This window comes from Dicentrarchus labrax, unplaced genomic scaffold (genome assembly GCF_905237075.1).
Source record: "Dicentrarchus labrax unplaced genomic scaffold, dlabrax2021, whole genome shotgun sequence".
Classification (NCBI taxonomy): Eukaryota; Metazoa; Chordata; class Actinopteri; family Moronidae; genus Dicentrarchus; species Dicentrarchus labrax.
The window spans coordinates 8,036,923-8,052,793 of NW_026136724.1; the positions used below are offsets into that span (position 1 = coordinate 8,036,923).

At 40.1% G+C, this 15,871-nt stretch overlaps 1 protein-coding gene across 3 annotated transcripts; it reads right to left on the reverse strand.

Moving 5' to 3' along the window:
- Nucleotides 1-1,360: 1,360 nt before the first annotated feature.
- Nucleotides 1,361-14,671, reverse strand: LOC127358616 (solute carrier organic anion transporter family member 1C1-like). Of its 3 annotated transcripts, XM_051391857.1 has the most exons (17): nt 14,477-14,671; nt 14,143-14,266; nt 12,797-12,946; nt 11,050-11,191; nt 10,760-10,892; nt 10,519-10,646; nt 8,443-8,589; nt 8,195-8,293; nt 6,821-7,042; nt 6,494-6,658; nt 5,550-5,745; nt 5,223-5,388; nt 4,181-4,365; nt 3,348-3,412; nt 2,783-2,900; nt 2,146-2,614; nt 1,361-2,100 (listed from the first exon to the last, which is right to left on the reverse strand). In XM_051391857.1, the coding sequence occupies exons 3-17, from the start codon at nt 12,896-12,898 to the stop codon at nt 2,056-2,058; spliced, it is 2,382 nt and encodes a 793-aa protein (XP_051247817.1). In that variant the 5' UTR covers nt 12,899-12,946; nt 14,143-14,266; nt 14,477-14,671; the 3' UTR covers nt 1,361-2,055. The 3 variants fall into 3 exon arrangements, with proteins under 3 accessions (XP_051247817.1, XP_051247816.1, XP_051247815.1); XM_051391856.1 differs by having other exon boundaries at nt 1,361-2,614; nt 14,143-14,241; nt 14,477-14,669; XM_051391855.1 differs by having other exon boundaries at nt 1,361-2,614; nt 14,477-14,669.
- Between the last annotated feature and the right edge of the window lie 1,200 nt (nt 14,672-15,871).

The window sequence follows — 15,871 nt, forward strand, 5'->3', positions numbered from 1 at the left end:
TAGCTACTCCATTGGATATGAGGGGGTTGTTTAGAAAGGTTAATTTGCACAATCCGTCCTGACAGAAAGGACAGGGCGGAAGGGAAAAGACAGAAGACAGGGAAAGGAGAGTAAGGGAGAGAAAAAAAGACAGAAGGTGGGTGGTATGTGTAGGATTTAAAGCCTATATATAAGATATAGTCTGGGGAAACGTGTCTCTTGTATGATTCTATTATCTTGTCCCTTGGATTACTTTGGTAATCGTGAGGAGCCAGATGTTACATGGGTGGCAGCTCAGTTTCCTGCTCCCATCACAGAAAAAACCAATACCACAAAGCTGAGTGAACCTCCACAGTCCACAAGGTATCAGGAATTCTTCTTATTCCATACTTTGAAGGTGCTCCTCCAGTAGCTTTGTTTCCATTTTCACATTCAGTGCAGATATTTAGGATTGAAAGCTCGAATACACAGCTCAATATGGCTTTATTAGTATTCCTCTAGCAATGGACAGAGGAGGGATCAAAAGGCTCTGGGGAATGATTAGTAGCCAGTGCCAGCAAAGGTAATACTGTGACCTCTGATAATAACTGGGGATATGTCCACTATTTCATGAAGTCTTACTTAAATGACAGATGCTCATTTATATCTGCAATACCGATGCACAATTGGAGGAACTCAATCCCACGGTCACAGAGCTATTGTTGGAATAACAGCCAAACTGTGTGATTCTCTGTGGCCTATGATGCATCCACAGACACAAATAAACAATTAACGTCACCAACACCTACCTGTACTGTCCTGGGAAAACAAATGCCAGTTGTTTAATTAATTGCATGAATTGGCTTCTTGGTCAGGAATGCTAGTGGTTTGTGTAATTGTTTTGGCTGACAAATATTGCTCAAATATGTAGCTGTTCCTCAAGCCTAATTATACCACTGATATTTCTTCCTCTACATAAATGTACTATTAACATGCTTTTGAACACTAGGCAGCTGAGTTTCCTATTCATTTACCCAAACTTAAAGCTGCTAATATCAATATTTTCTTATTAACAATGAATCAAATGGATAGTGACAAACCCACAGAGAATTATCACCTTCCTCTCTGCTCTCCAGAGATATTTAGCATCTTTTAACTAATTGTTTTGTTTTTCTGCAGCCTGCAACTTCACAATTTTGGTTCACTCTTAGCTCTCATCAAAGTAATTTATATTAAAAATGAAAAAAAAAAAAAAACACAAAATCACAAAATTAGCGACTAGTTGGTGAACACAGTGGAGCATTTAGCAAGAGCCAGATATTTTCCTCAGAAGTTGTTGGGAGTTGCTATGTTCATCAGGTGCACAGAAATACAACTCTGTAAATAAGCCACTCTTTGCTAGCACGTTTGCCCTCAAACTTTATAAGATGATAATGAGTCAGTATTGTAATTACAGCTTGTTGTGCTGCCCCCAAGTGGCCAAAAAATAAAAAATCAATCACTGCAGGTTTAATTAACAATGACATACATTTAAAAACGTTTAGCACACCACTCATGAGGAAGAAACCTAACAGGAAGATCATTTTCATTATTTGTCCACAGCATGATATTGTGTTAACATTGCTTTAATTTGTTTTTGAGAATGCAAAATTTAACGTGAATATAATATCACACATTTAATAGTTCATTTATTGACATAAAAAGCAAAAATCTCTAATGTTTTTCAATCAGGGCCTTGTTAGGAGTCAATATTTGACTTGTTTGAGTTGTTGGTCAATGTGCACATCCAGTGCTATTCCATATTTATACAAAGTACTGTAGTATGTTTCTATAGCTGTGGAAATCGCATCACTGATAGCCCATTTCCTCCTTAGGACTAATTGTAATTTAACAACTCCTGTAATACAATACAAGAGGGAAGAAATACTGTTAGCACAGAGCGTGCTATAGCTTAGAAGAAAATGGAATTCCTCTTGATATTCCAAATATATTCCAAATAAATGTGACTTTTGGCCAGACTTTGTAACATTTCTACAATGGTTCCACTTGGCCTTGTTTGATCCTGTGATTGAGGACACATCGGTGAACACCTTAGTTTTATGGGCTGTCAGTTTCTTTACTGTGTGCCGTTTCGTTCTCTAACTTGTTTTTGTCATCCACATGATGGTTCGGCTTCTCTTTTTCCACCTGTGCAGTCGTCTCCTTGCAAAACTCTTTTCCCTCTTTCGCCTCCTCCTCTGACCTCTGCTCCTCAGACTCTCTCTTTGCTTCCTCATTTGGAAGAGGAGTCAACTCAACAGTGGTCTCTGTCAGGGATTGGAGCTGTTGCCTCTCTTGGGTGTTATTTGTAGAGATGAGTCTGCCATCTTGGAGGAGCTGCTCTTTTCCATGAACCTCCCCTCCCTCCTCCGGATCTGTTGTGATCCTTCCACAAACATTGGGAGCATGAGGCAGTTTGGGAGTTTTAGGAGCACCTGGCTGGTCCTCAATGGAATTTGATGGGGCCTGAAGTTCAATTTCCTTGGAAGTTTTTGAATGCTGCTTCTCTGCTTCTCGCTCTGGTTTCCGAAACTGTCGTCTGAGGAGGATGATGACGGCAATGATGAAGAAATACGAGGAACCACTGAGACAAGTGATCAGACCTAGGAAGATGATCCTGAAAATAAAGACGAAAGAGGGGCTGAGATCTTTATTGTTATGGTGTCTAAAGTGGTGGAGAAAAAAGAATTACAAGTAATAATATTTATATAAAGCCATAATACCACTCAACACTTTTTATATAAGCAATCACATTCTACTTTCACATTTGTTACCCATTGCATACCTGTACATGGCAGAGTCATAAATGCGGCATGCCCCCCTGCCCCCACACTTCTTGATCGACCACTTCAGGCAAGTTGAATCAATCAGGGCTCCGAAATACACTGGTGCAGGGATTCCACCTACAGGCAAAATATCCCCCATATATGTATTGTTACAACATGGCAATGCAGAGAAATATTGTGTCCCTCAGTCATATTTCTCATATGATCTTATTTTGACTGCTACATAGCAAACTAATAAAATGGAGTTTTCACAGCATCCATTTTGCCGTGAAATAATAGGGTAAACACAGGTGTTACCAATGAGACTAATTAAGGTTCCATTCCATTAAGTGTAGCAGAGCCTTTTCAGTGAGCACAACATGCACAATATCAGCATCCTGACTCTGTTTGACCCGAATGGAACAGAACCTTAATTAGTATCAATGGTAACACCTGTGTTTACCCAACTATTTCATGTCAAAATGGCTGCTGTGAAAACTCTGGGACCTACTGTACCAGAAATTGTACTAACATTGAAATGCAAAACATTGTACTATATTTGCAACTGAAAGTACTGAAGCTTACCAAGAGTCCGAGTTACCAAGGTCTGGATACCAAGCGCAAGGGATTTGAGCTCTGGTGAGATGCATCTGTAATGACAAAACATTGTAATGTTGCTATGCCTGTCAGTGCCTTTAATGGTTTAGTTTGACATTTTGCTGAGAGCTAGATAAAAAGATAGACACCACTCTCATGTCTGTACACTAAACATGAACCTACAGCCAGTTAGCTTAGCTTAGCACAAACACTGGAGACAAGGGGAAAAAGCTAGCCTAGCTCTATCCGAAGGTAAGAAAATCCATTAATCAACGAAAGTTCACTCATGTAACTTTGTTCTTTGTTTGTTTAATCTGCAAAAACCGAGTAACACTTTATACAGATAGTATTTGACACACTGATACAACTGCTTCGCTTTGTCTGTAGATGTTTAACAGTTTATCTATGTGACAATTCTGTAGGCGGACTATGCAACTAAAAGATTAGCACAAATGGTAAAATTGACACTGCTTTTACAGGGGTTATATGCCAGACTATGCCCTGGAGTCTTGATGGCACCGCAAAGTTGCCAGGCAACCAACAGCTAGTCAAAAAATTGTTCTGGCACATAACCCCTCAACCTCCAACTACTTGATAAGCAGTAAGCGCGACAGCATACGGAAGTCCCTCATTTTCCCTCATGTGTCATATAACATAATATACAGGTTATTTTTTTACAGTCTTTGTGCTAAGCTAAGCTAACCGGCTGCTGGCTGTTGCTTCATATGAGTGAGAGTGGTGTCTCGTCTAACACTCTTTTGCTTTCTTTTTCCTGCTTTACAATTACACTTAGGCTCAAATCATAAGAATGACACACAGACCGAATGATGACCATGTAGCCAGGTGTGGCTCCCAGAGAGTTGATAAAGGAGCTGAGGACAGATACAGCCATGTAAGAGGTGAAACTTCGGCTGCAGTCCTTGGCATGGGGACACTGGCCCAGCCTCACGGACGTACTGCTGCCTGCTGGGTAGGAGGCGGACACACAGCTGCAGTTGTGAAAGACCTGGCAAAGAGAAAGAAACTGTAATGTAACGGGAGCGCTTACTGGAAATTAAGTGAAGCACAACCTAATTAATTCTTGGAAAACTTGTCTTTACTTAGAGTCATAGATCTGCTGTAAGCTAGTTATTTTACCACAGTGACTTCTTGACAGTGAAGTAGCGGATTAGTATCTTTGGATTATATATTCTGTAGTGACCTTACTTTGGGTTGAAACATAATACATGCTTTGCATATTACTCATACTGCTGTCGTCAAGAAATCTAATAAACCTTCATTAAATAATAACCGTTGTCATTAAATTAGGCAACAAATGTGATTAAATACATAATTCTGATATGTAGGACCTTAAAAAACAAATGTGCAGTAATGAAATATTAACTAATGCAGATAAACTGAAAGGACTTTGAATGAGCTCTTGGTAGTAACTCCAGAGAAAAGAACATGAATTTATGCTTTGATAAAGTAACTATTTCTCAGACAGTGGAGAGTGTATGAACAGGGAGAGAAAGTGAAGGAATTAATACTCTAATTCTTCTCCTGAGTTGTAGTGATTAAACTCTTTCCGTCAGTCGAATGTTCAAGGTTTATCAAAGCACATTCTCTTGACGTGGCTGCTCAGGAATGTCTCTTAGAAATTGGGGTTGCATGGTTGCAAAATCTGTTTATGGTGATGCTGTTAAATTATTTTAAAAAGGTGATAATCATTTTGAAAGTTTACATTTCAGTGTGATAGATAACTGTTTGAATTGTGAGAGTAGTCGAGGAACTCTGGCTGCGTCAGACCCTAATCTATTCCTCTAACTGACTGATGGGCAGGTTCATCGTGTATGTTTGTGCTTTCACGGTGTGCAGCCCTACTGTGTTCTTGCCGTATCCGCTAGAGCTGATGCAGCCGGCCATACATGGAGATATGTAGGTGATGCCACTGTCTGAGCACACGGGGTCCCACTCTTCTGCTGAACAGGAGCAGTCCCTGTTACACTCTGAGAAGAGCATTTCTCTGTTGTATGACACACTCTGTGTCCTGCAGGGCAAAAAGGGGTTTTATATTTTATATTAGCTGCAGGTTGTACAAATCTGAATTACTGTATTTTGGCGCCGTAAAAACTGTTCTTATGGTACATTATTTTGTTTTGTTTGGGCTGGTAAAACATCTATATGTACCCTTCATATCTCAGTACTTACCCGTTGTATGAGATGGTGAGCCCAGCCACAGGAATGTTATCACACTTGGTGCCAAACTGCAGCAGCAGGAGGAGGTATGCCATGAAGGATGTGGCAAAGGAGAGCTGAGCTCCTGACACCAAACTCAGTTTATACCTCTTCATCAGCAGCCCTCCCAGGAAGATCCCCACTGCCACCGCTGGCAGGTTCAACACACCTAGAAGAAAAACACGAGGGGGAGGCTACTCTTACAGTAGGAAGTCTCTATCGCACACCCTAAGATGTTTTGTTTCTACGTGAGTTTCTAGCTTTACATAGAAGCTGGAGAAATGTAAGTGTATCACGTAAGTGTACCATGAGTCGCAAGGCACTGCTTTTGACTTTTTTAACTTTATCTACAGGACGAGTACTAACTAATCATAAAATCTCTCTGAGCGAGCAGTGTTCAGTTAGCTGCAATCTGCCACTAAATCCCACACACCGTTTTTTTTTTTTTTTTTACTTTATGAGGATTCTCTTCTTTACCACTGTTACACTACATTTTAGCATTTGTAGTGAATTTAGATTAGTTCCCTTTAAGCTATTTCAAAAATTAAAAACTGAATGAGGCATGAAAAAAAAAAGATTACTTATTAAATATTCAACAGTCTCTCAGCCCTAGGGAAGAAGCCTTCAAGCTTAATGCAAGTTGTTTGTTCTTGACTATATTCCTGTGTGCTTCAGTAACTTTTGAACTATTGGTTGCACTGCACTCTGCTTCATGTCATTTTGTTCTGCAAGTGCTTGTTGTTTTTCCAGAAATCTACTCTCAAGGGTCAAGCCAATAGAAGATGAAGTAATCACAACACCATTATCCCATAAATGTAACTTTTAACTGTTATTCAGCAATAGCATCGCTATGGGAAGAGCAGAGGTGTAAATGTCAGAGGTTTTCTACATATACCAACTATATATCTTTTTTTTACCTATGAGGAAGTTGGCTCTGGATGCAGACTGTCCAAACTGTTGTTCCATGTATTTGGCTTTGAAGGTGAACAGACCGATGAAAGAGTTGAACTTCAGGATGCTCCCACAGAGCAGCAGGAAGTAGGCAGGAGTTCCCAACAGACGCTTCAGTGAGGGAAGAAACCCTGTGGAAGAACATCCAGTAAAAATACAACATGACCATAACTGCACACATGCTGTAATTTAGTAAAATACCAAATCTGTACTAAATATGTGAATTTGTACTGGAAATGCAATGAAGTGTCATCAGTGGTCTGTTATGGAAAGAAGAAGAGGGTTTTCTGGACCTTTAGCGATGTCAGTCAGCTTGAGGTTGTGATTGTTGTTGAGGGCATCCTCTGTCCCATCGAGGTTCTCGCGCCTGTCCTTGTCTCCCTCCTGCTTTGGCAGTGAGCGGGGCAGGAACCAGAAGGGAATGCTAGAGATGAGCAGGAGGGCAGATGACACCATGAAGCCCATCCACCAGGCTCCCACCCAGCGGGCATCTTTAGGAGTGATGGTCACACTTTCTGGATGACAGAAAAGAGTTTCCGAGTGAGTTAACAGCAGAAGCAGGAAGCCTGACGTGTGTTTAATTTTTTACTTTCATTTGTAATTGTAATCTGTTACTTCTTCAGTGTTAAGGGGCCGGATATTGGGAAAAACAGACTAATTGTGTCTTAATTATCTGTAATGGGACACTCTAAACACACTTTAGGTGGCCTGATTGAGTTTATTTGCCTAATACATTATTGTGCCTTATCTATCTGTGATAGTCAGGACAATTCCTCCAAGGGACTCTCAGGAAAGTCTTCACTAACCTGTCCTGACAGGTGAGCAGCCTATTTTTATGAAAGTGTCAGTCTGAACCAAAGCTCCAGGTATAGTCACCCTGTCTCTACTGTCGAAACATGAAATTCTAATAGTGTTTGAAAATAATTAGCCACAGAGAAGGGATAACCCTGTTGAACAGTCATTCTTGTTGCTTTTATTACATATTTTACCTGTTATCATTAGAGGGGCTTTTATTTTGAAAATGACTCTCTGTGTTACTCCAAGATCCTACCTTGTGCAACGGTAGAAAGGAGAGGACATAGAGTGAAACGTTAAGCACCCCCCAAAGAGGCACAAAGTTATTATCTGTTGTAATGCTGTAATATTGTATTAAGATTCAGTTTGAGTTCAGCACCTTTAAAACGGACTACGAAACAGCAAACTGATTTCCTGCACATCCTGTACTGCCCACATTTAGCCTCGGCAGGTGATACTCCCTCACCCATGTGACTGTACCTTAAGGCTATGGTAGGCTCTGAAACAGTGTGGGAAGGTAGCTAACATATTTGTTGTTTTGTTTTTTGTAGTGAGCTCTTATGTGTTTTTTTGGGATTTCCAATAAATAAATTCATCAGTTCAGGTACCAGACCATCTTTCAGTGGGATATGTCTCAAACACCTCTGACAGAACAGACACACTTCTATTTAAATCAATCCAGCTCTCTAACAAAGAGTCTTTCATTTCAGGCAGAAGCAGATAAGAGCATCTCAGCTTCTCATTTCTAGCCAGTCAGATTTATCAGCTAAAAGGAGGACTGCAGTTGTAACTAGCCAGCTAATTAACATTAGCTTTTAGAGTGGAGATTAACCATAACTTTTGATACATGCATACAAATGCATTGTGCTTACCCATGTCAACATATCCAATGTCGACATACAGTTTGGCACAATAGGAGCCTAGGAGGAAACCAAACATGGGGCCCAGCAGAGTAATGGTCTGGAGACAAGCTGCAAATCACAAAATAATTTTACTCAATGGATTACTGCCCTCTGACAGTGCTTATTAACTTATTCTGCTTTTTAGCATTTATGGGTCCAAATAAATTATTTAACATAATCATTCCACTTGAAATCCAAAATGGGCGATGATATCTTACCTATATAAAACGGTGAGTTTTCTGCTTTAGCAAAGTCGTCGACATAGGAGATTCCCAAAGGTGTGACCGGGGTTTCCCCAATCCCTCGCAGAGCGTTCCCGAGGAACACATAGATCCACATGTTGGAACCAGACTCTCTTACACAGGCTCCATAAAGACACACATTAGGAATACATGAGATTGATTTTGTCACGATCTGAGAAACAGTGATTTTCATGGACACTGCTTTATATTGTCACCAAAGGCCAGTGCATTTCCTAAACGCAAATGTAGAAAATACATAAACCGCATTGCATGTGAGTGAATGTGCATGTTTTGTGTGTGTATGTGTGTGTACGTATTGTCTGACAAAGAAAAAATACATCAAATTTTGTGTGGAACCCCCTCCCACAGGTTATTCAGAAAAGAAAAAATAAAGTCTGCTATCAAAATTGTGTGGTCTACCTCAAAAACAGATGCATGAATACTATGTGGTGTTCATTCAATAGCAGTTTAATGGGGTGTGACTTTAAGCTTGTATACCCCTGCATTGTAGGTGACTTCCATATTGTGTTTCTTTATAAATACATTTCATTGGAATAGCTGAACAGAATCAATACATTGCATTCTGTGGGTGTGTGACATGTTTTTGTAGGAGGTCAAATTAATTACAGTCTTTCTAATTACAGAGAGACAGATGTAACATTTCGAGTGAAGCCCATCTAAGGGAACTAGAATTGACTGGAACAAGAGCTGCTCCTCAAAACATTGAAGAATACATGAACAGAGTCCAAGCTGAATTTATTACCATAAATATTACCAATGCCTGCTTTCTTAGTGATGTTATAAGACCGGATGGCCCCACATATTATTCTGTCTTTTTCTTTCCCAGCTTTCAGCTCTTATTAGTGTGCTCTGCAGTCTGCATACAGACTGATCCTGGGTGCTGTTGATGTGAGGTTGTGAATGCCGTGTCTCTGTTTAGTTCTGGTAACAGGGATGCCTTATATCCATTTGCCTTTTCACGAAGACTGTCAGTTAAAAATGTAAGTTTAAAAAAAATTATCCACTACCCAAGAGGTGTATCTCTGGGGTTGATCATATCTGCGGCTGTGCAGTTGTTGATCAGTATGCATGCAGCGCCGGAGGTGAGTGGCTTTGAAGGTCAGACCAGGATCAGTGCATTCCAGGAATGGTTGAAAGAAAGCCAGTGAGTTTTTAAGTGTTATAATCAGGTTTCACGTCAAGGCAGACTCTTTGTAGCTTCTATGCTGCTGTTACAGTTTCTTATTCACTGATCATAGCAACGGCATCTAGTACAGTTTGTCCTGATTGCAGGTTGTTGATTTCAACTCTGTGGGTAGTAACCAGGTTGACAGCTGACCACCCACATGACCAGCACTGTACAGTCACAAGTTTTACTGCTCGGTTGGTTATTGTTGTGCTACATGTCCTCCTCAAGGCAAGATACAAGCTCAGACACTGAGTGATATTTTTACACTACACTTGGTTAGTGGGTCAAAATACCCAAGTGGTACTGGGTAAAGTTAACCCAGTACTGCATCTATATTTATTCCACGCTGGGAATTTTTTTAACCCAGTGTGTTTTTGAGTATACTTTATAGTTATTGATGTAACAATACAGCCATGGTAGTGGCATTTTATTCAACACAACAAGTGTCAGCCTCATAGTGGAGGTACTAAAAAGTAATTAGGATTTATCGTCCAGGAGCCATTAATGTTTGTGCAAAATATTATTGCTAATCCATGTTGTAGATGTTGAGATATTTCACTTGATAAATGCTGCAAGTGCAAGAGGAAAAGTCACCAAAGTCAGCATCCATCTAATTGTTGAGATATTTCAGTCTAGACCAAAGTGGTGGACTGACCAATAGACCAAATTTACCATCCATAGATAAAATGATACAAAAACAAAGTGATTGTTAGTTAAAGTTACACAAGGTAAATTTGAGCTGTCACTGCACCAAATGGCACAGAAATGTCTTTTCTTGCATGAATTTCTTGCCTATTGCAGATTTAGATGAACAGGAATCTAAATTACTGATATGTCAGTGGGAAATCACATTTCATTCTTACCTGCGTTGTCTTCAACAGAAGGCTCTATCTGAATGTCGGGTACATCCTCTGTTTTCAGAGGATCCGCACAGGCGGTGATGTGCACACTGTCATTCTGGAAAACCTGAATGATTGTGTCGTACTTGTAGCTGTGAAAACCAGCAGAGCCACAATGAGACATTAAACAACATCTTTGGACGTCTTTCTTCATAATTTTTGTTTCAAAAGCTTTTTTAAATCAGTGGTGTTTGTTGATGTTTACCGTCCCATGAAGAAGTGCGTCAGGCCGGTGAGAAAGGCCCCTACAGCCATGAGAAAACAACCCACAGCAATGAGTCTGGGCCGATGCAGCTTGGCCCCAAAATGGCTGACCACAGCAAGAAACAACAAGTTGCCTACCTCCAAGAATGAGAAACCAAATGAGCAGAAGAAAACATTAATACATCTAGAGAGTCATCAGCTATGAATCGAACCGAAAAAGGTGGCAAAAAGAAAAATAAGACCTGATCAGATACACAAAAGAATAGGGTTATATCAACAGATAGACTGTACCCATCTCAAAACTGCCATCTATGAGTCCAATATGTGTGCTGGAGAGGTCAAAACGTCTCTCAATCTGAGTGATTGAGCTCTTCATGTAGGTTCCTATCAGAGCCTTGGAGAAACAGGCGAAGGACAGCGCCACAATAAACAACTAGAAAACACAAGGGGAAATATAAGTCATTAAAATAGGCAAACAACTCATAGATTTTAGGAGGCAAACAATCACCTAAAATCGTTAAACCAGCAATATCAGATTTCTGGCCACTTTTGGAAAGCAGAACATCAATTACTGCCTACACTAAATAGAAAATATACATGCTCTGTCTACCAATTTAGCCTCAGTGTTGTCTACTACTTAGCCACATTATTGGTTAACCTTGTTTCTATTCCACGTGTCCTGTTTCTCAGCTCTCATATTGTCACACGATGTATATCATGTGCTGTTTTGCCCTGTTTTTAAAAGAAAACAACAAAAACTAATCACAAAAATTATCTAATAAATGTATGGTACCAGTTTGAAGACCTTCTTTGGTCAATGTAAATTTGTGGGGCATTCAAATTTCACTACTACTCTCAAACATACTGACTCTAGATTGAGAACTGAACAAAGCCTGCTGAACAAAGATTTACACATTTTATGCACAGAATCCTCATTCCCCCCAAAAATGGCTGTTCTGGCTGATTAACATGTTACTGATCTGATCTCACGTGCGCTCTATATGCGGCTTACATATGCTTTGAGACGGTTTCTCCCTCCTACATTGCAGCCTCCACAGTCTTAGGTTTAACTCTGTGTGTGGGCACACTGCAGCCTCTTTATTACTAAGTTAATTCCCACCAGGGATTATTGCAACTCTCCTGCATATTTTGTACAGTATTTCATCTATTATGCTATATTGCTATATGAGGCTTTCATTCTCAGCTTAAACTTGATTCAATCCGACAGGTATGGACCACTTTGGGCTCTAAATTGTATTAAAAACCGTAATTAGAAAAAATAACACAATGCTGTCTAATAAACACCCTCACAGTTTACACATAGTAAGTATAATTTAATGTTCCCCACTTCCTCATCTGATTTGTTCGAATGGTCGAGTAATGGGTCTATACTTTTGAGATACTGAACTCAACAATGTGAAGCAGAAAACCGCAAACACAGAGCAGCCAGATACTGATCTGGTTTTGTATGTTAGATTTTATTTGTATGGTTTATTTGGGGGTGAATCTGACCAATAACCCAATATCTACAGACTGAGCTAAGGCACATGAGGAAAACAAATGAAATTGTTGTAAAGATGTGTTCTGGTAGAAATACTCCATTAACTTTGCACATGCTGATGTAGTGCTGCAATCAGGCAGCGCTGAGCTCAGGGCCGACAAGTGTCCGATGAAAGTTGGTAAGCTGATCTAGAGTAGAAATATAGCCTGCCAAGATTTTGGAAAACAACATAAATCAGCTCTTGACTTGATTCTACCTACTTTGAGGGAAGCATATCTCCCAAACCAAAACCGATGTGTGTCTCACTTTTTCAGCATTTATCCATCCATTCTCTATACATGCTTATCGAAGTTTGAACCTTTGCTGTCAGGGGACAGTGCCAACAACAGCACCAACGTTGCCTTTTACGCTTTTAACTGATGTTTTTATCTGGAGCAATTTACTCTGAGTGCATCAACAGAATGGACTTCAGTCTATGAAAAAAACAGAAGTACAGGCAACCAGCAGAGAAGTGCTGATTACAGATAACTTTAGTACTTTGAGAGTGGAGATGCCAGGGCGTTTTCTGGTATTCTGGTCAGGGTCACACAGAGCCTGCTGGCTGGTCATCTTGTCTCTGTCCTCTGTTGCTTCTTCCATCCTACACTCAACGTTTGTCTGCCGGTCTGTCTACCTGCCCTCAAGACACTGCAAGAAAAACAGATATACACAACATAGATAGACAATAAAAGAAGGAAAAATGTTTAATGCTCAGCTTTCATTACCTCCACTAGTGAAATGTTTAATTTAAAGGTCCAGTGTGTAACATTTAGGAGTATATATTTGTATATTTTTATTAGTGAAAAATCAAATGAAAATAGGAATCGTTGTGTTCTTGTTACCTTACAATGAGCAGTTTTTATCTAAAGAGGGAGCGGGTCCTCTTCCATGTAGGCCGCCATGTTCAACCGCCATGTTTCTATAGTAGCCCAGAACATTCAAACCAAACACTGGCTGTAGATACGGCCCTTTTCCCGTTTTTCGCATGCTTTCCTACACACTTGGAATGTGAGGGTGAAGTGAGGGGGTTGTAATCTGAAACTATACCGCTAGATGTCACTAAATCCTACACACTGGTCCATTAAAGGAATAATTTAAAAAAAGTTTCTAAAATAAGCTTATTCTCTTTCTTTCTGAGAGTTAGAGGAGAAGATCAATATATATTGACTGTACAATGAATTGGTAGCTGGAACCAGCAGCTGGTGATCCTAGCTTTACCACAAGACTGGAAACAGGGCTCACTCTGAAGGTAACAAAATCAGCCGACCAGCACCTTGAAAGCTCACTTATTAACATGTTATACCTCATTTGTTTCTTGTCATTTTCTTTTCTTACTTTTTGCTAAGCTAAGCTAACCAGCCCCTAACTGTAGCTATATATTTGCTCATGTAAGGCAAGAATAAGCATATATCCCAAAATCTTGATGCTTAATTCCTTTAAACCTGGTTGACCCACTTATTTCATATGACTGATATAAACATTTTGTATATATATATATATATTAGGCCTATCATTTTAAGTGGTATTCAACAAAAGTTGATTTTCTTAAAAAATATAAAATAAAACAAAAAATGGCAGTTGTTTACAAAATGATCATCTTCACAAAGACAGTTTACCAAGCTTTTCATTCATCACTGCCTCAGTAATCTATTGCATAATAATGTAACCATTTCAAAGACTTTAGATTCCCAGTAATTAGCTGTGAGCATATAAAATTGTCGGTATGAACTTGTTTTGAGTTTCGTGGTATTGAAAAATTTCCTCAAGTGCAAAACCATTCCTGACAGTTCAGCCTCATGTCTGAATTTGTAAAGTGAGTGAAAACAGAGAAGCTGTAATGGTACCTGTGTAAACTCCACCAGCGGCTTCTTCTCGCAAATCCTCTCAGCTCAGGAAACGTCAGGAGCTGCAGGTTGAATCCATATCGGAGAGGAAAATGGTCTCTGGAAAGTTTGAGAGGGGGAAAACCTGACATAAAGTGACATAATTAATCAGTATGTTTACACCACATGATTCCAATAATCCTTTAGCCCGGTTAATACTCCCACCCAAATGTGCAGCTCGCCTTTCAAGTGATTCCTTCTTGGCCAGCAAGCCCTCATCTCAGAGGTATTTCTGGAGTAACAGAGAGCAAAATCACTACAGCAAAACAACTACTGAGGAAGTTAATGAAAATACCTAGTGCATCTCCAGGCCGAGGGGACTGGGGTCTCCCCTCTCTTCTTCTGCTCCTCTTTAAGTAGCCATGTGTCTCTCCCCAAGCTCCTATTCTCCTGTCTGAGGGCAGAGCAGTTACTTGGAACCAGAGGGACAAAGGGCCTCGCACATTTTTATTCCACACACATGCCAGCCAGTCCAGGAGGGGGACAGCAACAAGAGAACAGGAGGGAGGTGGAGGGGAGACGGATTAGTAACTCCAAACCAGGCTTGTTGGATTTTTTTGCTCACAAGGTAAAATATCAGATGCCAAGGAAAGTATAAATTGCCTTTCATAAATCTCACAGCACTCAGAAAAAACACATATTACACCAGGACACAAAGCAACTGCACCCATTCTTTACATTTGCTTTGATGAAGACCTCAAAAGAATGCGTCTCATTGTTAAGAGTGTGTCTCGGTGTAAACATGTGTCAGGGAATGCTCTATTACTCCACTGACCAGTGGGGGGTTCATGCCGCTAGGCAGCAGGTCACACAATCAGCTTTGGTCCCTCACAAATTCCAAGGATTAAGATTAAGAGCCTTCACATTCCTGCACAGCAACAGCGAAGGAACTGCTTACCATTTCCCCCTTTTCTGAAAATGTACACTTGGCTATTGGATTTTGCATTTGGCTCAAGCGCTTTACATGTCTTTAGTCGCTGTATCTAGTTTCAGGTATTCAGACAGGAATGCAGTTTGTTACTGCATCAGGGCACCTTCACCTACTGTACCTGCTGCAAGTTAGTACCTCGATTTACAGACATTTTATCATATTAAATTAAAATTAAATTCTGAATTATACATTTATTTGGTCTCACTGGCTTTGTTTTGTACAATTCGAAGCAGTGAGACATCCTCAGTGGCTTTGCTGTGCCTTACAGTAGATATGTTGTTGTATAGAGTACAGCCTGCTGGTGAAACACGATACTGCACACACAACAAAGTAAACACAGAGGAGCCAAAGTTTGATAGACCAGGTTATGGAATGACAACCTTCAACTTTAAGCAAGCCAAACTGATGTATTGATGCGCAATGAGAAATATGAGGTAGTTCTGTAGATTTACTAGTGAAGCAGTGATGGGTAAATGTAGCTGTCGTCAGCACTGGCTGAACGGTCTGTGGGGAGTTTTGGGGAGGCTGCACACTAGTAGGGTGAAAAATAAAATAAATAATATATTAAAACCCAACACATCAAAGACACTAAAAAAGACTAGGTTATGAGGGAACATAGCAAGGCTCTGCAGCAAATGTCTGTCTATGTCCTGTCAGTTGATTTATGTATTTATTGGAATGCTCTAATCTCTTAACATGGGCACCAAAATAAATAGCAAGACACAAGGTAGGGTGTTAGTGTGAACTGGGTGTTAGCTG